At 35.2% G+C, this 26,270-nt stretch overlaps 1 protein-coding gene across 3 annotated transcripts in view; it reads right to left on the bottom strand.

Annotated features, from left to right (window-relative positions):
• LOC141555291 (uncharacterized) overlaps positions 1-26,270 on the bottom strand; it is a 232,087-nt gene that overhangs the window by 138,904 nt on the left and 66,913 nt on the right. For 2 of the 3 annotated variants that reach the window (XM_074288042.1, XM_074288061.1), the window contains exons 2-5: positions 22,047-22,136; positions 19,312-19,361; positions 16,969-17,068; positions 1,362-1,450 (exon numbers count right to left, since the gene is read on the bottom strand). In XM_074288042.1, the coding sequence (XP_074144143.1) occupies positions 1,362-1,450; positions 16,969-17,068; positions 19,312-19,361; positions 22,047-22,085 (278 nt within the window). In that variant the 5' untranslated portion in view covers positions 22,086-22,136. The remainder of the gene's footprint in view (positions 1-1,361; positions 1,451-16,968; positions 17,069-19,311; positions 19,362-22,046; positions 22,137-26,270) is intronic. The other variant, XM_074288051.1, reaches the window with a different exon arrangement.

The raw sequence follows: 26,270 nt of genomic DNA on the forward strand, positions 1-26,270 counted from the left end.
CTATGATTGCTCACACAAATATTAAAACTCACATTCTACCATAAATTTACCATGGATCACTATGGGTTAAAGCAATACATACAGTGGACACATTCTTCATTTATTACTATCCCTTTACCTCACCATCCCAGTCTCTTTCTGTTTATTCATTTCTTTGATGATAATTTTCTCCTTTGATGATATATCCATATCCTTCTCCTTCATAAGTCCTTGTATGCACTCTGCTAACATTTATTAATGTCTACCATGTACTTCTCTATTATCATGTGGGCAATTCTCAATTTCAGTCCTTTAGACAATGTACTATCTTACAGATTTTCAACCACAGAAGTAGGCAATCCAGTCTACTCACATCCTCTAGGTTCAATTCTTTATTCGAATAAACACACGTACAAAGAGAAGAGGAGGTAAGAAGAGATAAAATGATAAGAGAGGAGGAGGGAAGGAAAAGAGAGAGAAAGGGAAAGGAAACTTACAATTTCAAACAGTGTTTTAGAACACTGAGAGATTAAGCTAATTAGCCAGAATGAAACATCTAGTTCAACATAAGACTTGAATCAATGTTGTTCTTATTCTTTTTTATGCTGTTGTTTTAACGTCTATCTGTGTGTATGTTTACATGTGTGTCTATGTAAATATAAAAAGAAGCATATATATTAGTACATATACGTACACATTACACACATATATTGTATATATCACTATATATGTGATAACGTATACATGTTATATATGGACAAGATTACAATGCTAATGTTCAAAATTTTTTCTTCTGATGTCCTATATACATAAACATTCATGTATATACCTATATACCCATATACAAATACATGTGCATGTAGTATACAAACATGAAGGGGATTGATATATGTTCTGAGTATTTCTGATGCAGTTCTGATGCTTAAAGAGGACCAAAATGACATTATTATACTGGGGTCAAGGTGCAATGTGTGTGACTATCTAATCAGACCAATATGAACTCAGAAAGCTCTGCCACAGGTCGGCCGCAAATCGTATACATCTGAACAACTAGAGTGAAGTCTCTAAATCTGTGCATCTCACGTTTCTTTTGAGCTAATGCATTTCTGCTTTGCTCAGAGAGCACAGAGCCTTCTCTTTGATGAGGGTATGCCATGCTGGACAGTCCCCGAACCAGTGTCAGAGTGATTTCCCATAATGAGAATTTCTTATACTAGTGAAACCAGATGGAAGGAAAAATCTAAATCAAAAAACCCACCATCTGTCAGAATAATTCAAGTGACATCTAAAGGGGTGAGGGAAAAGAGAAGGAAAAGATGTTAAAAGAATAGCTCCAGGAAGCTGATAAATATATCAATAAATCAGTTGCCTCTATCCTTTACCTGAGTTTTTCAGAGAGGGGGTTCAAAGCTTCATTCAATTCTAGTAGAAGGGCAGCCCGAGAACTTAATCCTTCTGTAAGCAGTACTACCTATTGAGAAATGATTTACAAAGCAGTTATAAAATGCCATAGTAAAACAGTCTATTTTATTCAGTACTATATTTCAAGAAGTTTTCACAGTCTCACTTTCTGCTTACGTGTGTGTTTCATTCTGGAAGGACATTTATTTTCAGTTTACTTTCTAAATTACTGTCTTAGATTCCTTTAACTTATACATAATTAATATTCAGGAAATATTTTCTAATTTGTATTCCTGATCAAATTTGAATTTATAATTCATAAAATCAGAAGTACAAGATAATTTAATGGAACAACTTTTCCATGATGCTACTAGCCTTTATTAAACTTATGCAGTTATACACTTCCTATTAAGCTTAGAATTTAGGACACATGGCTTTAAACTTCCCCTCTAATGAGGTTAACCAGGAACAAGTCATTCAAATTCTCTGAGTCTCAGTTTTCTCATAGGCAAATTAGAGATAAGGATATTTAGACTACTGAGGGTTGTGATGAGAATCAAATAAGATGATCTATAGAAAACACTTTAAAAAAAACTTATAATCATCACAATCACCATCATTTATGAATTAGTTAAATAATGCTGGAAAGAGGATTTTTCTGTGTTTTTATTCCACATTTAGAATTTTATTGATATTCTGAATCTCCAATAAGAAAATTCTCTCTATGAATGAAGATTAGAATTTATAATGTAATGTATGATCTTAAAAGAGTGGCTTAGAGACACCAAAATTTCATTGACACACACAGGGTAATGTAGTAAATGAGTTTAGTAAGATTTTCCTTTTTTTACCTAATAGATAGACCATCTCTTGTGTATTATCTTCTATTAGATAGATTTCTTTTTCTTATTTGTACCTCACATAGAGCCTGGCACATAGAAGGCACTTAATATATGTTTATTTTTATTATATCTCATCATAAAATAAGATATAGAAGCAAGAATAAACAAATAATTAGGCAAGAAATGTTTACTTTGATAAACAAATACTTCTCAAGGAAAACATGACACCAGTGAGTAGTTATTGCTATAATTTCAATAACTTAACAAGCATTTATTTAGTATACAATATGCAGAAGGCAACCTGATGTGATGAATAAAGGGAAAGTCTTAGAGTGAGAAAGATCGTGGCTGAAGCCCAGTCTCTGAAACAGACTCATTGAGAGATCATGGGGAAATCACTTTACCTACCTCTGACTTAGAGAACTGATCAAACTATAGGAAAATTTGTCTGCCTGAAGTTTCCACCCGCAGTTAACAAAAAAATGAAATCAGTGGTCCAAATAGTAACAACAACAAAGTCATAAAGTAAAACAAAAATAAAACCCTATGAATAAGGATCTGGAATTCTACAACAGATACAATCTACAAATATCACAATTGTGAAGAGACAAATTGATCTGTGCCCAGCTAGATGGTGCAGTAAATAACAGTGCCAAGCCTGGAGTCAGGAAGACCTCAGTGATCCTGGACAAGTCACTTCATCCTGTCTGCCTCAGTTTCCTCCTCTGTAAAAATGAGGTAGAAATGGCAAATCACTCCAGCATCTATGCCAAGAAGACTTCAAATGAGGTCACAAAGAATCAGACATGATTATAACATGGAAAAAGAACAACAAAAAATGTTGACATTCTCTCTAATGATGCAAATTACAATCCATCCCTCTCTCTTGATTTGATTTTTTATACACACACACACACACACACACACACACACACACACACACACAATTTGAGAAATTGCACAGTTTAAGGGGATGAAAGGAGAAAGTTTTGATTAGCAAAGAAGGTAAATTATGTTAGACTAGAAGAGTAGCAGGAACAAAGATAAGAATGATAATGACAATGTCAATGAGGTGATCAACCTAATTGGACAAAGGTTACCCTACTATAAAATAGAAAAATGTAAGAAAAATATTTTCACTTGGGGTACTAATTCAATGGTAATTGGAGGAGATGGGAGGGCTCTGCTGCATGAGACACAACAGGCCACTGAGTCAAGAATGGTCTCATCAATAGCCTAACAGGGACAACTCTGCCCTTTTCAGCTAATTTTCTTCCTATATGCCAAATGTCCTGGGATTCACCTTCATTGTTTTGTGGGAGTAAAAGAAATATTCTACATAATGCCACTCACAACCCCTTTTTGTCCTAAAAGGTTTTATGTGCAACTGTCTTGAATCTGAGCCAAGGAATCTGAGCAACATTCCCACATGCACAGTGCAAAGTGCACATATTGTGTATTCATAACCAATGCTACAGTGAAGGAACATGATGCAACCAGACAAGTTCTGTCAAAAACACCTCACTTTGGTTATGTATTTGATTTTGAATTTTGGTAGTTGCATTCAGAAACCTTTTACTGTTGCCAAATTTTTTGCAAATCCCATATCTGGTTATCCCATCCTATAAGGGGTCTTGACCCACAGTTTAAGAAGCTTTGGTCTAGATGAATTTGAGTCTATCTCTCAAGGAGCTAATAACGTTTCATTTTTTAAAATGTCTGCACATAGTTGACTTAACATAAATGACACATAGAATTTTCAACCTTGGTGGCTATCTTAGGAGCCACTAGGTTTTTCACTCAGTATTGGTTACCCTTTGGAAACTATTCTCTGAAGTCCCTTCAATATTTACATTACAATAACATAGTCTGAAAAAAAAACAAAAAAAAACAAAAACAAAAAACAAAAACAACAACAAAAAAAAAAACATAGAAAGGGCTGACTCCTGAATTAGGAGGAGGAGGTAAGGAGAAGGGGAGTTGGAAGCTTCAGGATAGTGATACTGAAGGATAGAGTTTTAAACATCTTAGTTTTGGAAAAAAAATATTTAATATAGGCCCTAGAACAAAATGAGTAGGAATTGGGCAAAGATGAACTTCTGAAAGAAGAGACTTGAACCAGGTGTCATAAGCCTAGTTCAAGAGTTAAGAATAAAGTGAATTCACCAAAAAGGATAATCGCTACTTGAGTGAGGGTAAAAAGAAAAAAGATTTAAAATCAGAAGAAAACTTGCAAAGACCAAATACCTCATTTGACATAAGGGGAAACTGAGGCTTATAAAGTTTTAGTTGCTTGCCCAAGTCTACACATCCAATAGGCAAAAGTCAGAATCTCAAGTCAGGCTGTTTGACTTTAAATTCAATGCCTTTACCACAGTACCAAGCTGTCTTTTACACGTAGGGATCCTTGAGATTTAATTTGAAAATAATTCTAAGGAGAAAAAGTCAGTGTTTTCTTTATTTTATTAATTTTATTAATTTTATAATTATAATTTATTTGACAGTACATATGCATGGGTAATTTTTTTACAACATTATTCCTTTTATTCACTTTTCCAAAGTCTTCCCTCCCTCCCTCCACTCCCTCCCCTAGATGACAGGCAATCCCATACATAGTAAATGTGTTACAGTATATCCTAAATACAATATATGTGTGTAAAACCAAATTTCTTGTTGCATGATAAGAATTGGATTCCGAAGGTATAAGTAACCTGGGTAGAAAGACAATAGTGCAAACATTTTACACTCATTTCCCAGTGTTCCTTCTCTAGGTGTAGCTGTTTCTGTCCATCATTGATCAACTGGAACTGAATTGGATCTTCTTTATGTTGAAGATATCCACTTCAATCATAATATATCTTCATACAATATCATTGTTGATGTGTATAGTGATCTCCTGATTCTGCTCATTTTACTCAGCATCAGTTCATGTAAGTCTCTCCAAGCCTTTCTGTATTCATCCTGCTGGTGACTTCTTACAAAGCAATAATATTCCATAACATTCATATATCATAATTTACCCAACCATTCTCCAATTGATGGGCATCGATTCATTTTCCAGTTTCTAGACACTACAAAAAGAGCTGCCACAAACATTTTGGTACATCCCTTTCCCTTCTTTAGTATTTCTTTGGGATATAAGCCCAGTAGTAGCACTGCTGGATCAAAGCACAGTTTGATAACTTTTTGGGCATAGTTCCAAATTGCTCTCCAGAATGGCTAGATTTGTTGACAACTCCACCAACAATGCATCAGTGTCCCAGTTTTCCCACATCCCCTCCAATATTCATCATTATTTGTTCTTGTCATCTTAGCCAATCTGACAGGTGTGTAGTGGTATCTCAAAGTTGTCTTAATTTGCATTTCTCTGATCAGTAGTGATTTGGAACACTCTTTCATATGAGTGGATATAGTTTCAATTTCATCATCTGAAAATTGTCTCTTCATATCCTTTGACCAGTTATCAATTGGAAAATGGTTTGATTTCTTATAAATTAGAGTCAGTTCCCTATAGATTTTGGAAATGAGGCCTTTATCAGAACCTTTAACTGTAACAGTATTTTCCCAATTTGTTACTTCACTTCTAATCTTGTTTGCATTCGTTTTGTTTGTACAGAAAATTTTTAGTTTGATGTAATCAAAATCTTTTATTTTGTGATCAGTAATGATATCTAGTTCTCCTTTGGTCATAAATTCCTTCCTCCTCCACAGGTCTGAGAGGTAAACTATCCTATGTTTCTCTAATCTATTTATGATCTCATTCTTTATGCCTAAATCATGGACCCATTTTGATCTTATCTTAGTATGTGGTGTTAAGTGAGTCTATATCTAATTTCTGCCATACTAATTTCCAGTTTTCCCAGAAGTTTTTATCAAATAATGAATTCTTATCCTAAAAGTTGGGATCTTTGGGTTTGTCAAACACTATATTGCTATTTTTATTCACTATCTTGTCCTTTGAACCTAATCTATTCCACTGATCAACTAGTCTATTTCTTAGGCAATAGCAAATGATTTTGGTGACTGCTGCTTTATAATATATCTTTAGATCTTTAGAAGGCCACCTTTATCTGACTTTTTTTTATTAATTCCCTTGAAATCCTCAACCTTTTGTTCTTCCATATGAATTTGGTTGTAATTTTTTCTAGGTCATTAAAATAGTTTCTTGTGAGTCTGACTGGTATAGCATAAATAAATAGATTTGTTTGGGGAGTATTGTCATCTTGATTATATTCACTTGGCCTATCCAAGAGCACTGGATGTCTTTCCAATTATTTAAATCTGACTTTATTTTTGTGGCAAGTGTTTTGTAATTTTGCTCATATAATTCCTAACTTTTCTTTGGTAGATGGATTCCCAAATATTTTATTCTCTCGACAGTTGTTTTGAATGGAATTTCTCTTTGTATTTCTTGCTGTTGCATTTTGTTGGTGATGTATAAAAATACTGAGGATTTATGTGGATTTATTTTGTATCCTGCAAATTTATTAAAGTTCTGAATTATTTCTAATAGCTTTTTAGCAGAGTCTTTGGGGTTCTCTAAGTATACCATCATGTCATCTGCAAATAGTGATAGTTTGATTTCCTCATTACCTACTCTAATTCCTTGAATCTCTTTCTCGGCTCTTATTGCCGAGGCTAGCATTTCTAGTACAATATTGAATAGTAATGGTGATAGTGGGCAACCTTGTTCACTCTTGATCTTATTGGGAAAGGTTCCAGTTTATCACCGTTACATATGATGTTTACTGATGGTTTTAAATATATGCTCTTTATTATTTTAAGGAATAGTCCATTTATTCCTATACTCTCAAGAGTTTTTAGTAGGAATGGATGTTGGATTTTATCAAATGCTTTTTCTGCATCTATTGAGATGATCCTATGGTTTTTGTTAATTTGGTTATTGATATGGTTGATTATGCTAATAGTTTTCCTAATATTGAACCAGTCCTGCATTCCTGGTATAAATCCCATTTGGTCATAGTGTATTATCCTGGGGATGATTTTCTGTAGTCTCTTTGCTAATATTTTATTTAAGATTTTAGCATCAACATTCATTAGGGAGATTGGTCTATAGTTTTCTTTCTCTGTTTTCAGCCTACCTGGTTTAGGTATCAGTACCATGTCTGTGTCATAAAAGGAATTTGGTAGGACTCCTTCATTCCCTATTTTTCCAAATAGTTTATATAATATTGGGACTAATTGTTCTTTGAATGTTTGGTAGAATTCACATGTAAATCCATCTGGTCCTGGATATTTTTTCTTAGGGAGTTGATTAATAGCTTGTTCTGTTTCTTTTTCTGAAATGGGACTATTTAAGCAATTTACTTACTCCTCTGTTAATCTGAGAAGCCTATATTTTTGGAGGTAGTCACTCATTTCACGTAGATTATCAAATTTATTGGAATAAAGTTGGGCAACGTAACTCATTATTTCTCTAATTTCTTCTTCATTGGTGGAAAGTTCCCCCTTTTCATTTTTAAGACTAACAATTTGATTTTCCTCTCTCTTTTTTCTAATCAGAATTACCAAAGGTTTATCATTTTTATTGGTTTTTTCATAAAACCAACTCTTAGTTTTATTTATTAATTCAATATTTTTTTACTTTCAATATTATTAATTTCTCTTGTTAATTTTAGAATTTCAAGTTTAGTATTTGATTGGAGATTTTTAATTTGGCCTTTTTCTAGCTTTTTAAGTTGCAAGCCCAATTCATTGATCTTATCTTTCTCTATTTTATTCAAGTAAATCTCTAAAGATATAAAATTTCCTCTTATTACCTCTTTAGCTGCATCCCACAAATTTTGGTATGATGTCTCACCATTGTCATTATCTTGAGTGAAATTATTGTGTCTATAATTTGCTATTTCACCCAATCATTCTTTAATATGAGATTATTTAGTTTCCAATTACATTTTGTCTATTTACCCCTAACTTCTTGTTGAATGTAGTTTTTATTGCATCATGATCTGAAAAGAAAACATAAATGCCTTCCTGAATTTTGAGATCTTTATGTCCTAATATACGGTCAATTTTTGTACAGGTTCCATGAACTGCTGAGAAAGTATACTCCTTTCTGTCACCATTAAGTTTTCTCTAAAGATCTATCATACCAATTTTCCTAATATAATATTTACCTCTTTTATTTCTTTATTTGTTTTGTGGTTTGATTTATCTAATTCTGAGAGTGCAAGGTTGAGATCTCCCACTATTATAGTTTTGCTGTCTATTTCTTCTTGCAACTCTCTTAACTTCTCCTTTAGGAAGTTAGATGCTATACCACTTGGTGCATATATGTTTAATAATGACATGGCTTCATTGTCTATGCTACCTTTTAGCAGGATATAGTTTCCTTGCTTATCTTTTTTAATTAGATTAATTTCTGCTTTTGCTTGATCTGAGATAAGGATGGCTACCCCTGCTTTTTTTACTTCACCTGAAGCATAATAGATTCTGCTCCAGCCTTTTACCTTTACTCTGTATGTATCTCCCTGCTTTAAATGTGTTTCCTGTAAACAACTTATTGTAGGGTTCTGACTTTTGATCCAGTCTGCTATCTGCCTCTGCTTAATGGGAGAGTTCATCCCATTCACATTTACAGTTAAATTTACTAATTTTGTATTTCCTGCCATCATATTATCCTCTGATTATGCTTTTTTCCCTTTGTCCCACCTTAACGCCTTCCCCAGTATCAAACTTATGGACCCCATTTGTGTCACGCAGCCTTCCCTTTTTAGTATCCCTCCCCCCTCCTTGTAAGTCCTTTTCCCTTTCTTGTACCCTTCCCTTATTCCTCTTTTCCTTTTCCCTTTTCTCTGAAGAACAAATATGTCAATTATTTACTCTTTGAGCTTACTCTGATGAGAGTAAGATTCACACAATGTTCCTCTCCCTCTCTAAATTCCCTCAGATATGATAGGTTTTCTTGGCCTCTTTGTGGGATGTAGTTTCTCTCTTTTTATCTCTCCTTTCCCATTTTCTGATACTATCCCTTTTCCCTTTCTACTTCCCTTTTTTTATGGAATATTAGTAAAATAAAATTATACATGTGGGCTTTCTGTATATCCACAACAAAATACAGATCTCAAGAGTTCCTTTTCCTTTTTCTGCTTCTCTTGAGTCTTGTGGTTGGAGATCAATTTTTTTGTTTAAATCTGGTTTTTTTTCTTAGAAACAAATGGAATTCCTCTGTTTCATTAAATGTCCATCTTCTTCCATGGAAGAAAATGCTAAACTTAGCTGGGTAGTTTATTCTTGGCTTATTGGTTTATTCCAAGTTCTTTTGCCTTTTGGAATATCAGATTCCAGGCTCTACAATCCTTTAATGTGGAGGCAGCCAGATCTTGGATGACCCTTATTGTGGCACCTTGATATTTGAATTGTTTTTTCCTGGTTGCTTGCAATATTTTTTCCTTAGTCTGGTAGTTCTGCAGCTTGGCCAAAATGTTCCATGGAGTTTTGTTTTGGGTTTTTTTGGGGGTTTTTTTAGGGTCTTTTTCAGAAGGTGTTCAATGAATTCTTTCAACACCTATTTTCCCTTCTGTTTCTATTATCTCTGGACAGTTCTCTTTGATGATTTCCTATAAAATAGAATCTAGGCTCTTTTTTTCATCATAATTAAGTCCAATGATCCTCAGATTATCTCTCCTAGATCTATTTTCCATGTCTGTCAATTTTCCCAGTAAATATTTGGCCTTATTCTCCAGCTTTTCTTTTTTTTTTTTTTTCTTTCTTTTTTTTTTTTTTTTTTGTTTTGTTTGTTTGTTTTGCTTGACTGATTCTTGGTGTCTCAAAGAATCATTCATTTCTATTTGTTCAGTCCTGATTTTTAACGAGTTATTTTCTTCGTTCACGGTTTTTAGTTCTTTTTGTATATGTCCAATTTAGTTTTTAAATGAATTATTTTGCTCTGTGGAATTTTTTTCCATTTCACTATTTTTTTGTGTGTGAGTTATTTTATTTTTCCAATTCACAAATCCTACTTTCTTGGGAATTTTTTATCTTTTCCAATTCAGAAATCCTACTTTCCTGTCATTTTTTAATCTTTTCCAATTCACAAATTTTGTTTCCCTGCACTTCCTGTGAATTCTTTATCTTTTCCAATCTAAATTTCAGGACATTGTTACTCTCTAGCATAGCTTCTCTTTCCTTTCCCCATTTTTCTTCTAACTCTCTTAACTTTTTAATAGTCTCTTCTAGGAGACAGTTATGTGATGGGGGGCAGGTATCATTCCCCTTTAGGGTATTATCTGGAGACTGTCCGCTGTTAGCCTCCTCAGAGTTGGATACTTGTTCTTTCTCTGTATGGAAGGTGTCAACCATTCTCTTCAATTTCTTACTCATTATTAAAAATCTATGGGGTCTGCCCTTTGGGTAAGAAATTTACAAGCTTCCTTGCAGAATAGGATGGATTGCAGCAGTCATGTGTATGGACTAAGAGGGATTTCTGGGAGCGATCCCCCCTCCACCGGAAATGATTCAGAGGTGGTTAGCATGGCTGTGCTGTGGTGAATGCCCAGTGAAGAACCCCTGCTGTGTGGCCTAGCAACTGCCAGCGAGAAGCCCTGGCACATAGACCGGAAGTCTCTGCCAGGGAAGCACAGTCGCTGCTGTGGGAGTCTTGCTGCTGTGGGAGTCTTGCTGCTGTGGGAGTTTTGCTGCTGTGAAAGTTCCACTGCCTCAGGCTGAGCCCTGCACTATGTAGATTAGAGACTGCCCCGGGCTGTATTTCCCCTCCCCCCCCCTGTACAGGTTCTTAACTGCCCCAAGGGAAACCCCCAGACAGCAGCAGGTGGTTGCACAGCCGTGCTGCAATCAATGTTGGGTCACTTCTGGTTTGGGGTAGTCATAGGTTCTAGCATTTTTTTTTGTTTTGTTTTGTTTTAAGTGGCTTTGATTTCTCTTCTGATCTGCTGTTTTACAAGCAGAGTAGAGCTATCAGCCTATGCCAGATTCCTGTGTCTCAGAAGCTTTTCTAATCCCAGAGGCCTCCCCAGCCCACTTGGCACAATGTGCTAGCCTGTAGACTAACCCTGTCTGCTGCTGGTCTTTTTTTCCTCCCCTCCAGACTGACCTTTTCTGACAAAATTCCAGATTCTCTTCGGCTGGTAAGTTGGGTTTCTAATCCTTGTGGTTTTTATCAGTCTAGTGTTATTTTTGAGGCTGAGTTTAATATTTGGAATTGAGGATAAAAGGGAGCTTAGAAGTTTGCGTGTATCTTCTCCGCCATCTTGGCTCTGCCCCAAGTCGGTGTTTTCTTATTCCAAAAATAAATGATTCACTTTTGTAAAACAAACAAATAAACATATTTAAATAGTTGATGTTTTTTGTCCTTTGTTTCTTTTCCACTCTCCGTCCTCATATCATCCTATCTCATTCCATGATTTAATATATCCAAGAAAGTAAACAAGATCTAGAATCTTCCAAGGAAGTCAAAGATCATGTTAGTTATGATTTTTTTTAATATTAAACTAATCAAAAACTTAATATTTATATCACAACTTGAGGTTTGTAAAGTGTTTTGCTTATTTTCTCTCAGTTGCTTTTCACAACCTGGGAGGCATGTACTATTATTACCCATATTTTACAAAGAAGGCAACTAAGATCAGGAGAGGTGAAGTCTTATATAGTCAATAAGCATCTGAGGCAAAATTCAAACTCAGTATGAGTTTAAATTCTGTGCAATTCTTTATGCAAATTAGTATTGCTGGCTATGGCCCAGTACTAAAAATAACAGTCAAAGTACATATCTTAGGAAACTATCTTCAGATGAAAAAAAAATTTTCAACTAATAAGTATATATTAGGTGCCTTCTTGAAGAACTACCTAAAATTCTTTAAGGAAGGGATTCTTAATAATAACATGAATAGTAATAGTAAGACTAATAATAATAACATTTATATAGTGCTTTAAATTTTGTAAAATACAAATATTATCTGCTCTTACCTGTTAGGATTACAGTTCTCTAGCTCAGAATTCACACCTTTAGTTCTGGCTTTTAGGGGGAGTTTATATATTTAAAGGAGTTTACAACTTTAAAAGGAGTTTACACAACTTTTAAGAGGAGCAAGTTCATTGGTTGAAGTATTTCCCCAAGCCCCTTTGAGTTCTCACTACAATCTCTGCAAGGATAAAAGAGGGCAGCATTGGGTCTGGAGAGTAGTCAAGTCTGGGACAGAGTTGGGACGGTAGACTGGAAGGAGAGAGTCGAGGCTGGGATTCAGTTGAGACGGCATTTTGGAAGGATAACTTAGAGACGACAGGACCATTACATTTTGGTGCCCACAAGGTGGGGCAAGGACTTTTGCTTATCCTGACAAGGACTGATTCTGAGCCCTTCAGAGGAGCTAGCTTGGACTTTCACAATTTGGTGCCTGAATAGGGACAGACACCCTACCTCCACTGAAGTCCTCCAGTGACCGGAGATTAGGTGAGTAGCCTAATAGACAAATAAGGAACTTACCTTCTTAAGGGCTAAACCAGCAATCTCTTATAGCTGAAATGGGGCAGATGTTAGCTAAAGACATTCCCTTGACCTCAGCCGACTCAGCCTCAGCCTCAGCTCCAGCCCCACCCAGGAGTGGTGCTATAGAGAGTATAATTAAGATAATTGAGGAGCAGAGTTTACTTGTAACCTGGGTACAGATTGCTAAACTCTTGGGTGCATTAAAACACACGTCCCCTTGGTTCTTAGAGGAAGAAAAACTAAATGTAGATAACTGGAAGCTAGTGGGACTTAAATTGAAAGAATTTCACACAAAAAATGGGCCTCATTCAATTTCCGCAGAGGTATTTTATATATACAATGTAGTTCAATTAGCTTTAAACTATCGAGCAAGATGTAGGAGAAGAAAAAGTTTTAAAAATGAACAGAAGAGGAAGTGTGAGGAAAAAAAGAAAGATCAAGATCTTGCCCAAGGGCAAGAGGATTTAAATGAGGAATTAGAGTGTGATGACTCTGATTCTCTTGAAGAAGCTTCAACCCCGCCTAGAGAGCAGATTATTGACAGGCCCACATCAACTCCACCTTCAGTGTTGGAGGAAGAAGGAGGAGGGAAAGAGGCAGAAACACAAACACAATCACCTGTGAGGCAGCCTATGACAAGATTAGAAAAAGCATTGATTAAGGCTAAGAGAGAAGGACAGGATATAAATGATTTTATACATGCATATCCTGTGATTGAAGGGATTGACTCTGTAGGTCAAAAAAGGAGAAGATATACACCTTTAGAGTTGAATAAAATTAAAGATTTGAAAAAAGGTTGTACCCTTTATGGGGCTACATCAGCTTATGTTAAAATGTTACTAGGTGGTTTGTCTTATGAAGTCCTAATCCCGAATGATTCATAGCAAGGACATGTTTAGTACCTGGACAAAATCTGTTGTGGCTTGCAGAGTTTCATGAATTATGTAAGAACCAAGTTAGATGCAATTTGGAAACAGGAGTTAACACACAATTCACTTTTGAGCACTTAGCTGGTGAAGGTCGGTATGGAGAGAATTCAGAACAGATTAATTATACCATGACAGTGTATGAGCAAATTGCTAAGGCTGCAATAAAAGCTTGGGGTTCCCTCCCCAGACAGAAAGATCAGGGAAAGTCTTTCACTAAAATAAAGCAATGTCCCAATGAACCTTTTGCAAATTTTTCAGGACATTTGCAAACTGCTGTCAAAAGAACTATTGGAGAAAATGCAGCTACAGAAATAATGACCAGACATCTGGCTAAGGAAAATGCCAATGAGATTTGCAAGAGAATTATGTGGGTACTAGACAAAGATGCTTCTTTAGAGGAGATTATAAGACGCTGTGCTACAGTAGGAACAAATGTTTTTTACACCCAGACTATGATGAACATGGAAAGACAGGGTCCCTCCTGGCAAGGGACTTCTAGAGAAACTCAGTGATGTTTTCAATGTGGAAAAATTGGACATCTAAGAGCTCAGTGTAGATATGGAGATAGAGTGAGAAGACAAGATGAGAGAAGAACTAAAATCCCATGTCCAAAATGTCACAAGGGCTTCCACTGGACCTTCAAATGTAGATTGTTCCAGGGAAATGAGAGGCGAAGCCCAGCTCCAAGATATCAATCAAAAAATAGGTGGGACATGATGGAAGCTGAGGTTACACCTAAAGAGCCTTTAGAAGGTCTGGACTCTGATTTGATCAACCAGCAAAAAAGCAATCACATGGCAGAAAGGGATTACCTGATAAGCCAGCCAAAAAGCAATCAGATAGCAGAAATGGATTACACTTGGGGAGAATACAGGCCTTTTAAACCAACAAGGTAGTGTCCAGTGCAAACAGCTCTAATGTAATTGCCAGATGATGAGAAGAGATTTAGAAAGTGGTAAATAGGAGGAAATTAGATAGGTTAACTGCCTGGGAGAGAGGGTTTGCTTGTATTTCTTCAGATGGAGAAGGAATCAGATGGGTGCCAATGAGTCGTATTTGCCTTGTCCATCAGAGAGAGACAGAAAAAGAGAAAAACCTCAAAACAAAGGAGAAAATCTAAGAAACATTAGACACTGAAAGAGCATGGCTAATAAGAAGACTGTTAAATAACTTTAAAACCAGCAGGAATCATTGGATTTCCTAACACAAGATGAGACTAATGGACAATGGACTTTTGGACATGTATAAATTCTCAATTTATGATTATTCGATCATGTTATTTGTTATATCACTTCTAGCATGTGTTATGTTACTATGTATTTATGTAATTTATGTAATTATGTGTAATACCTCTCATATTGATGGATTTATGTTTCAAGGCCATGACCACCCTATGTTCTAAATCAAAAGAAAGGGGCAGATGTTAGGATTACAAGGTGAGAACTCAGATTGTCCAAACAATTCTCTAGCTCAGAATTCACACCTTTACTTCTGGCTTTTAGGGGGAGTTTACATATTTAAAGGAGTTTACACCTTTAAAAGGAGTTCTGAAAAGGAGTTTACACAACCTTTAAGAGGAGCAAGTTCATTGGTTGAAGTAATTTTCCCAGGCCCCGTTGAGTTCTCACTACAATCTCTGCAAGGATAAAAGAGGGTATCATTGGGTCTGGAGAGTAGTCAAGTCTGGGACAGAGTTGGGACGGCAGGCTGGAAGGAGAGAGTTGAGGCTAGGAGATTCAGTTGAGACGGCATTTTGGAAGGATAACTTAGAGATGACAGGACCATTACATTTTGGTGCCCACAAGGTGGGGCAAGGACTTTTGCTTATCCTGACAAGGACTGATTCTGAGTCCTTCAGAGGAGCTAGCCCAGACCTTCACACTTACCCTCACAAAAATCTTATAAGTGTAACCATTATCTCTTATTTTATAATTGAGGATGATAGACATTTGCCCCATAATGATTTGGAAACTGAGAAATCCCTTGTGAGGAATGAAAAGTTATCAAAATATTCAATTCTTTTTGTTTTGTTTTGTTTTTAAAGCATATTAGGAGAAAATGATTAGGAGAGACCCCTGGTGGCAACAGAAAGAGATACCCTGTCTGTTTCTGAGCTTGAACTCAGATAGGGAGCTTCTTGATCCATTCACCTGCAATGGTGTACAGACCTGAACCACACCTTTGCTTGAGTAACTTATAAAGCTGATCAGAAGAAACCACAACTGAAAAATGTGGGTCTAGAAGGGAAGAAAACAGCTTTGGGGAGTTTAGGCTGTGATGACCAGGATACATCACCCTATCCAGCAAAAGCCAAATAAAACTTCAAACTGAAGCACTTGCTAAGGAGCTATCTACATTGAATGACTGAGAAATCTCCCCTAATCTTGATGGATTGAAGAACTGAGTGGTTTATGAGGAAGCACTAACTCCTTTACCCTTCCCAAAGAGATACTAAAAGAGAGTAGAATAGAGATCTGACTCAAAACCTTCTATCCCTGGGAGGCTAAGGAGAAGAGATGCTTACAATAAAGATAGTTTAGGAATGCCTGCTACTTGTACATTTCCTTAATATCTCCATATTATAACTAAACTTTAAATTATAGTTACAATATAAGATATAATTGATTTGCAAAAAATGTTCAGAATCTGAAAGGAATTCAGGATTTTCCAGTGGTATAAGAATGAGCCAAAGTATAACCTGGGGAACTAATAGATATTGTGTCACCTACCGCATTTGGGGGATAGGATACTTGTTACATATTTATTTAATATCTATCATATGCAAGACATTGCATTAGGTTCCAGAGAAGACAAACTTTAAGTTATAGACCCTGCCAACTTGGAGCTTAGAATCTAGTGGATAGTACAATAATTCTTAAATTATCTCTCTAGAACTATTTTCTAGGTCAATTGTTTTTCCAATGATGTATTTTATATTTTCTTCCTTTTTTAAAATTTTGTTTGATCTATTTTTGATGTTTATTCATATAGTCATTAGCTTCCACTTCTTCAATTCTAATTTTTAAGAAATTATTTTCTTCAGTTAGCTTTTGTACTTCCTTTTCCATTTGGCCAATTCTACTTTTTAAAGAATTGTTTTCTTTGGTGGATTTTTTTTCCATTCAGTCAAATGTATTTTTGAGGAATTATTTTATTCAGTCAGTTCTTATCCTTCCTTTTGTTGATTCTTTCTTGCATTTCTGTCTGTCATGGATCATGAACTGGCTTTAATAAAATCATTGTGAACATCGTTATTATTACTAGTAAGATGTTCAGAGTTCCATATTTTGTATAGTAAGAGCTTTAACAGAAAACAAAAGCCATTTTCTTTAAATTTCTTTTACATGATTACCTGTCTCTGTAGCTGCATGACTTGAGCTTTCAAGAGATTGATACGTCTTTCATCAAAACATTCACTCTTCCCTTCTTCTATAAGCCAATCATATTGATTTCTAAAAAATTAAAGCTTTATTTGAAATGTTACATCAGTAAATGTTATTAACATTTGCAGCCAATAAACAATGACAAACAGGATTAGAAAATATATAACCTTTTTATGAAAAATACAAGACAAATGTGTACTTGCATAAGTATATATACATTTACAAACCAACCAAATTCAAAGGGGAAGGAAATATGGGAATTGAAGGCATGCCTCTTGAAGGAAAGATCCAACAGTGAGGTACAAAACAGGCAGAACTACACAACATATTCTCAAAAAATAAAATAATTCAACAGAAAAAAAATTTGGAATTGGAGTCAGGGGGATCTAGGTTCAGGTATAACCTGCTCTGCCAATGATCTATGTATGACCTTAGGCAAGTCATTTGATTTCTCTGATTCTCAATTTCCTCATCTGTAAAATGAGTGAAACGATCTTTCCAACCCTAAATCTGACTCCTTAGGAACAGATATTTTTTTTAAAAAGACACAAAGAAGACTGCTACTCTATTGCTTTGAGAAGACCAGTTAAAATATTCTGTATGTTGCAAGGAATGTGTAAAAACAGAAAGGGGAAAGAATCTGGTGATATTTATGGACATGGTTGAGCAGCAAGAACTCAACAGTAGATGTCCTACCCTTCATGTGTGATATTTCATATGTTCTCCAAGTGATATACCTCTCATAATTTGGTTATATACAATATGTGTTCATACATACATATATAAATATATATTTTACATTTACATATAATATACATATATACATATACCATGTGTGTATTGTGTACATACGTATAAGTGTGTATATATATGCATGTACGTGCACACAATATCAAAAGGATGGTCTTGCTGCATTCTCCCCCGGCCAAATAACATCTAGAGTACTTCATTCATCTTGGAGCCACTTTTAGAAGAAGTGGGTAAAACTAGAATGCATTCAGAGGAGGCCAATCATGGTGATGAGAAAACATAAAATCAGGTCATACAAGTATTAGTTGAAAAAACTAGGGATATTCACTGTGGAGCTAACTTATGATATACAATGATATATTTATATTTAGGTATGTTTAACTACTGAGAAAATTTAAGTAATATAGGAATGTTGCTGAAAACTCTTTCCAAATACCATCTCTGGGCAACAAATGGTTAGAATTAGGGTTTGGTAGCTGAGTATGCATAAATTAGAATCAATAAAGTTAATATATGAATCACAACTAATTAGAAATTAAAGAAAACATTTTCCATTATTTTCTGAGTATTACAACAATGTATTCAGTGAGAATTTAATGAATCTAAATAAATTTAAAGCATTCATGTATGCTTTACATCAATTGTTCCTAAAACATTATATATTGGAACATATTTCTAGCTTCCAATAATTTATTTCAGCCTATAGACACAACTACAATTATAAATGAACCTAAGAAAAAGTCTCTCTAAAAAAAGATGATATTAAAAAATAGTGATGATTTTTTTTAAAATCCAAACACTACCCAGGAAGTCAAGAAACCTTGTTTTCTAATCCCTATACCTTCACTAACTAGTTCTGTGGCCATGAACTGATCATTTCCATTTTCTCCACTATACTCCTTCATTTTTAAAATAAGGAAAGTAAAAAAACTAAACTCCATAGTACCTTTCAGCTTTTACTTTGGTGATTCTACGATTTTCTGCTTGTAAAAAAACATTTAAATGACTTTTGGAGTTCTGGAGAAGATACCTTCTTTTTATTCAGCAAATTAGACTATGTTTCTCTTCTTTACCAAATCAATACAAGAACCTCAAATAATAGAAACAAGGGAAAAGAATAGGGATCCTATAAACATTGCTCTTTCATTCTGAGAGGAAGAAACAAGAAAACAATCTAGGATAGTTCTGTTAAATTCCTATAGCCTTCATCTGACCTCTGTGAAGGTAAGTAGCTTTGAAGTTTTGAAAATTTCTATTTTCAACATACTAGTTATTTCTAGTTTGTTACAAATATTCTGACATTTTTAATAGCATCACAAAAAAACATTTTCCTTATACTGTATTTCTGAGAGTATTATGCTTATATATGTAATCAGAATTTCATATCAATTTAATTCTTCATTTTAATAAAATTTCCCTTCAAAAAATAAGCACATAAGCAGACTTCCCAGGGGGAGAATATCTTTCTCACTGTTAGCTATTATTTATTGTTAAGCATTGAAATAAACACTCTATTTTGTGACTGAAAGTAATTATTAAGCTACACTAATATATTTCAATACCTCAAAACTTCTAGCTCACACTTTAATTTAGAATTTTCCTCCTGGAGTTTCTGAAACAAAAAAAGAAGAAAAAGAAGAAATACAATGATAGCAATTTGTAATTCTTAAATTTAAGAAGCCTAATCTGTAATAAGATATAAGGATTTATATTTTTTAACTACTTTAAGACATTTCCCTCCTAGGAGATCAAATTATATATAATGAATTTTTAACAGCTAGTTAATCTTCACTATATGATGATGAATATAGTGCTAGGGACTAAAGACATGTCCATGGATGGGAAGTCAATGTCAGAAAGTTAAGTCACTTCATAAAAAAAGTATAACAAATTCAAAAACACAATAAAGAGGAATGGTTAGACTAGTAAGCAGCCAAAACCAATCCAGATTTAGGATTATAAGTTAAAAAGAAGTAGAAAATTAACAACACTGGTATAACATTGGTCAATAATGGCTTAACAAAAATTTTCAAACTATTTCTCATTATAGAAAAACTGGCCAACTAGCTTAGGTTGAGAATAGATTAGAAGAGTGTGAATAGCAAGATTCATCAAATCGATTTCCATAGTCAACAGAGATTCTATGAGTCAAGCCCTATCAACCACATATATATCAGAATCTCTGATTTATGGAAAAGGAAATGTAAACATTGATTCATTTAAAAATAGTCCAAAATTATAAAGTGAGTTAATAGTGAATCAAAGCACAGAATTCATTTCATGATTATCTACATGGACTTCATTGATCTATAAAATTGTCTACTCTTCCCCTCAAATTATCAAAATCATTATTTGTACAAAAGGAAAGTTATATGCTCTCAGAAGGTATTAAATATCTTTTTTTGGGGGGGAGGGGACTAAGACAATTGGGGTTAAGTGATTTGTCCAGTGTCACACATCCAGGATGTGTTAAGTGTCTGGGACTGAGATTTGAACTCAGGTCCTCCTGACTTTAAGGCTTTCTTCACTATACCACAGAATTAAATATCTAGCTGCCCCAGTATTAAATAAATATCTTTTAAAAAGACATGAAGTTGATAATTTTCCAAAAAGATTGCCTAATTTATAGGTGATATATATATATAAAGAAAAAAAATGGATTTCAGAGGGATTTTTGGGGAGAGAGAATAGATTTTGTTTTGTCACATTCATTATTGAAAAGAATCCAATTCTCTTCAATTTTATATTCAATCTGTAAATTAGAAATAAATTTTCACAATAGAATGTGCAGCAGTCCTCGATAATCACAGAGCACTCAAATATTCTGGTTGAAGCTATATTAGTAGTGGATCTAATGCTGGTGTGCTTCCTAGGGCTCTTCAAGCAGGCCAATGCCATGCCCAAAGAATTATTATTAACAATTTAAGCTGCTTTCAAATTTATTAAGTAGCAATCCTTGATCAACTGTCATGTAAGCTGCCAGCTATCAACTGGTTTGAACAGAAGACTGGAAAGCAAAGCAAAAAAAGGGAACTTTTCACTTCCAAAGAAATCTATGGTAGAATTAGAAAGAGAAAAGAGTCCCTTTTTTAATTTTATTTTTCCAAATATATTCAAAGATAGTTTCTAACATTCATATTTGCAAAAGCTTATGTTCCAATTTTTTTCCTTTCCTCTCCCTTTCCTCCTCCCCAAGACAGCAAGCAATCTGACATAGATTAAACATATACAATTCTTCTAAACATATTTACATATTCATCATGCCATACAAAAAAAATCAGATCAAAAGAAAAAAATATGGGGCAGCTAGGTGGTGCAGTGGATAGAGCACCAGCCTTGAATTCAGGAGGACCCGAGTTCAAATCTGGTCTCAGACACTTAACACTTCCTAGGTGTGTGACTCTGGGCAAGTCACTTAACCCCAGCCTCAGAAATAAATAAATAAATAAATAAATATAAAAAATAAAATAAAAACAAACAATGGAAATTTTTTAAAAAAGAAAAAATATGAGAAAGAAAAAAACAAGCAAACAAATAAACAAACAACAACAACAACAAAGTAAAAATACCATGCTTTGATCCACATTCAGTCCCCATAGTTCTCTCTCAGGACGCAGATGGCTCTTTCTATCACAAGTCTATTTGAATTATCTTGAATCACCTCATTGTTGAAAAGAACCAAGCCTATCACAGTTGATCATCATATAATCTTGTTGTGTACAATGTTCTCTTAGTTCCATTAACTTTACTTAGCATCAGTTCACATAAGTTTTTCCAGGATTTTCAGAAATCATCATTTCTTATAGAACAATAATATTCCATTACCTTCATATATTATAATTTATTCAGCCATTCCCCAACCAATGGGTATCCACTAAGTTTCCAGTTCCTTGCCACTATAAGAAGGGCTGCTACAAACATTTTTTCACATGTGGATCTTTTCCCTTCTTTTATGATCTCTTTGGGGTACAGATCCAATAGAGACAGTGCTGGAACAAAGTGTATGCACAGTTTTATAGCCCTTTTGGCATATTTCCAAATAGTTCTCCAGAACAGTTGGATCATTTCACAACTTTACCAACAATGCATTAGTATCCCTTATCCCTTCCCTTTTTTCCATATCCCCTCCAACATTTATCATTATTTTTTTATGTCATCTTAGCCAATCTGAGGGATCTGAGGTAGTACCTCAGAGGTATCTTAATTTGCATTGAGAAGAGATTTCTAATAGTTACTACTAGGTACATTTTTAATTCACTAAAAGAAACATTTACAACCCTTAAGACTACAGTTATACCTTTTTGTCATATTCTGCAAATTTCCTATTTGAAGACATTGGAGATTCTCTTAATCAAGTTTTTCTCTTTTCAATAGATTCCAGTAGAATCTGGAAAACAAGAGACAGTTGGGAATGGGCTGGTTCCAGGGTTTCTGCAGAAGTGCTTTCCAAACTTTAAAATATAAAACAAGTCCCCAATAGCAAAAGAAAAAAATTAAGGTCTTTTGATAGAATGTCATTTATTTATCAATAAGAAATCACAAAAATAGCATTTATATAGGTAGTAGGACAGATAAAGTATAAATCTGAAGATCTGAGTTCAAATTCTGCCTCCAATATTAACTAGCTGTGAGACCTTGCACAAATCACTTAATCTCTGCCTCAATTTTCTCAACTGTAAAATGGGAATAATAATGCCTTCTTCACAGGTTTCTAGAGAGAATCAAATTAGATAATATTTGTAAAATATTTAGTATGATGCCTGGTACAGAGTAGGCACTAAATATAATGCTAATATTTTGGGGTAACTAATTGGCGCAGTGGAAAGAGCACTGGCTCTGGAATTAGGAAGACTCTTTACTAACTTCAAATCTGGACTCAGACACTTACTAGCTATGTGACCCTGGGCAAGACATTTAATTCTGTCTTCCTCATTTGTAAAATGAGTTGGAGAAAGAAATGGCAAAACCCTCTGATATCTTTGTCAAGAAAATATCAAAAAGGATTAAGAAGAGTCAGACGCAACTGAAATGACCCAATAGCAACAAATTATCATGATCCTATCTTTATATTTCAGAAAAAAAATATAAGCCAACAATTGGTCTGAACAATAAGCCTAATCAAATGTAACATAATACAGAAACTAGTTCTAATATGCTAATTCTTAATATCATGAAATAACTCCCAGGAGTTACTTCTTTACTATTAGCAAATAATTTCATCAGTTTAAACTATTTCTTCCCATTTCCTTTTGTTTATTGTCAAAAGAAAGAAAAGCTAGATATCATTCTGTAAATAATAGCTATATTGTGCTTTACATCACATTTCTCAAATGTGAAAGACAAATTTGCAAGAAGGGTTAGCATTGTTATTGTTCTTTTAATGATACATCACAAAAGAAGTATGTCTATTACTAATGATTCTATAAATTATGTCTTCCTCAATACTGTTACAACCTCTTTAACTTTTACCCAAATACCAAATGTCACTAAAATATGTTAAATATTGCAGAATTAATAGCTATCTGAAAATTTTTGTCAGCTGTCATTTATTTCAAGAGGGCAGACAATATCGCCAATCTGGGCAAGATGGCACAACGGAAAGGGTGCTGAACTTCAGCTTTGGTTCAAATCTCAACTCTGCCACCTACTTTACTAAATATGTGGCTCTCAGTCACTTAATTTCTCTGGAACTCAGTTTCCTCATCTCTAAAGTAAGGTGGTTAGAGTTGATAGATTCTGAAATTTTTAACCTTAGACCTCAGCTCTAAATCTATGATCCTATTATGCTATGAATTAAATATCAAAATATCCATTCATAGATGATTCAAACCAGTTCCAATTGTTCAGTAAAGCAGAGAATCAGCTACACACAGAGAGAAGTATGGGAAATGAGTGTGGACCACAACATATCATTTCCACTCTTTCTGTTATTGTTTGCTAGCATTTTTGTTTTCCTTCTCAGATTTTTTTTCTTTCTTTCTAGATCTGATTTTCCTTGTGCAGCAAAATAATTGTATAAATATGTATACATATGTTGGATTTAACATATACTTTAACATATTTAACATGTATTGGACTATCAGCCATCTAGGGGAGGAGGTGGGGGGAAGGAGAGGAAAAGTAAGAAAAGAAGGTTTTGCAAGGGTCAATGCAGAAAAATTACTTATGCATATATTTTGTAAAAAAAATCTATAATAATAATAATAAAATGCAAAAAAAGATATCCACTCATATTCTTGAATGAGTTAAAGACAGGGAGAAGAATCTGTTGTGACTGAAGGCAGAAAACAACCACTGGAAAAGGGGAACATAGACCTAGCTCATGTCATTCAGAGCAATAGGACTCATTTGCAGCTGCAGTAACTCAGTAAATCATCCACACCATGAATTGGAACAAAGGTGACTCTGGCACCAAGAGGGGATTTGGATTTGATGGATTTGTCATTGCTGCTGGAAAAAAAAAAAGAACCAAAGTTCCCTCAACAATCTCATAGTGTCTTTAACTCCACCAGCTCTTCAGCAGGATTTGGGAAGTTAGTTCCACCACAGCTCCCTTCTTTCTATAAAATTGGATCTAAACAAGCAAATTTTGATAAAAATATTTATTTTAAAGATGAGGAAGAAGACTCTAGCAATGTTGATTTTCCTTACATTCCTGTTGAAAATTCACCTACCCCCAGCAATTCCATTCCAAGTCAGCAGACTGACAGTGATGACGATCCCCTGGAAGCATTCATGGCTGAAATAGAGGATCAAGCTGCTTGAGACATGAAGAGACTTGAAGGACAAGGAAAGAAAAAATATGAAATATATTCTAGATAACATTGAAGAGGAAGATTGAGGTAGCAGTCACCATAGTCAGAGAGACAGTGATAATCATCATGGTGATGGTCCACATGTCATGGAAATGGCCATCATGGTGAGGGATACCACCATACAGAAAGGAGTGGCCAGCATGGGGAGAACAGACATGGGTGGTGGTCAACATGGGAAAAGCCATGTTGGGAGTAATGGTAGGAATGGAGAAAGCAGGAAAGAGGCTTGTGGTTGTGAAAGCAAGATAGGTGGCAGGATAGACAGCAGGATGGACAGCAGAATAAACAATAGGATGTCCAGCAAGACATACTTGAAGACAGACAAGACATTGATAGCCATGCACACAAAACTGGCTGGACAGTCTGAGCAGGCAATTTGTTGGAGACCTTGTCAAGAACATGGAGAGGACTAATCAACATGTTACTAAGGAATTTCTAGACCTAGCAATGCAAAATGCCAGGTTTCAGAAATCTTGATTTAAAGGAGGGAAAGAAAAAAACTGAACATTGGTGATGGAAACTTTAGTTACAGAGAATGTACTGGTCTAGGCTCTGAGAACACAGACCATGGAAACAACAGCAAGGTGATGAGTATCTATGAGGCCCACAAGCCCTCCCCAGGGGCCATGGGAGACCACCTGACTGCCATGAAAGCAGCTTTTCAGTTGCAGTACAAGAGCCATTTTGTTGCTGCCAGTTTAAGCAACCAGAAGGCTGGGAGCTCTGCTGCTCGGATAAGTGGATGGACCAGTGAAGGTCATTTGAATGCCGTCCCAAGTAATTCAGCCCAGCAAGGCCATCCCAATTCTGACACAGCCGCCAAGGGCATCCTAGGCTTTGTCAGTGCTAGAAACCTAAGCAGTGTTCCAGAAAGGTACTCACCTGCTGGAATCCAGGGTCCCAACAACACAATGTCTGAGAGACGGAAGGGATTTGGTGGTGGCAGTGGTAATGAGAATAGAAAGCAATACCCAGAGAATTGAGGTAGCAGTCACCATAGTCAGAGAGTCAGTGATAATCATCATGGTGATGGTCCACATGTCATGGAAATGGCCATCATGGTGAGGGATACCACCATACAGAAAGGAGTGGCCAGCATGGGGAGAACAGACATGGGTGGTGGTCAACATGGGAAAAGCCATGTTGGGAGTAATGGTAGGAATGGAGAAAGCAGGAAAGAGGCTTGTGGTTGTGAAAGCAAGATAGGTGGCAGGATAGACAGCAGGATGGACATCAGAATAAACAATAGGATGTCCAGCAAGACATACTTGAAGACAGACAAGATATCAGATGACTTTGCTGTGCTTGAGCCGCCCAAATGCAAGAAAAATTGATGGGATAGTTGGTAAAAGGAAGTGTGCAAAAGCATGAAACAAAATGGCTGGAATTTTTTTTTTTAATTTCTTCTTCATCCATGGCTATATCCTGGGGATAGGTTGGGGTCCACAAAATTGAGATGCAAAGATCCTTGACTCCTAAGGGACATCAATAGCTAGAGCCTAGAAATAAGATCCCTTCTTTAGAATCATTTTTCTTAAGCTTCCTTTGAAGCTGCTTTGGTCCTCATTGGATGTTGAACTGTCTGGTTTCAGCAGGATTCTAGCCACAGGGAGAGCTAGAGCTCTAGCCAGAATGGAGTTTCTTGTATGTTTTGAGAGACTTGAGAGCAATAGGCAGCCAAAATCTGCTCCTGAAATCCTATTTAG

This window comes from Sminthopsis crassicaudata, chromosome 1, assembly GCF_048593235.1.
Source record: "Sminthopsis crassicaudata isolate SCR6 chromosome 1, ASM4859323v1, whole genome shotgun sequence".
NCBI classification, from domain to species: domain Eukaryota; kingdom Metazoa; phylum Chordata; class Mammalia; order Dasyuromorphia; family Dasyuridae; genus Sminthopsis; species Sminthopsis crassicaudata.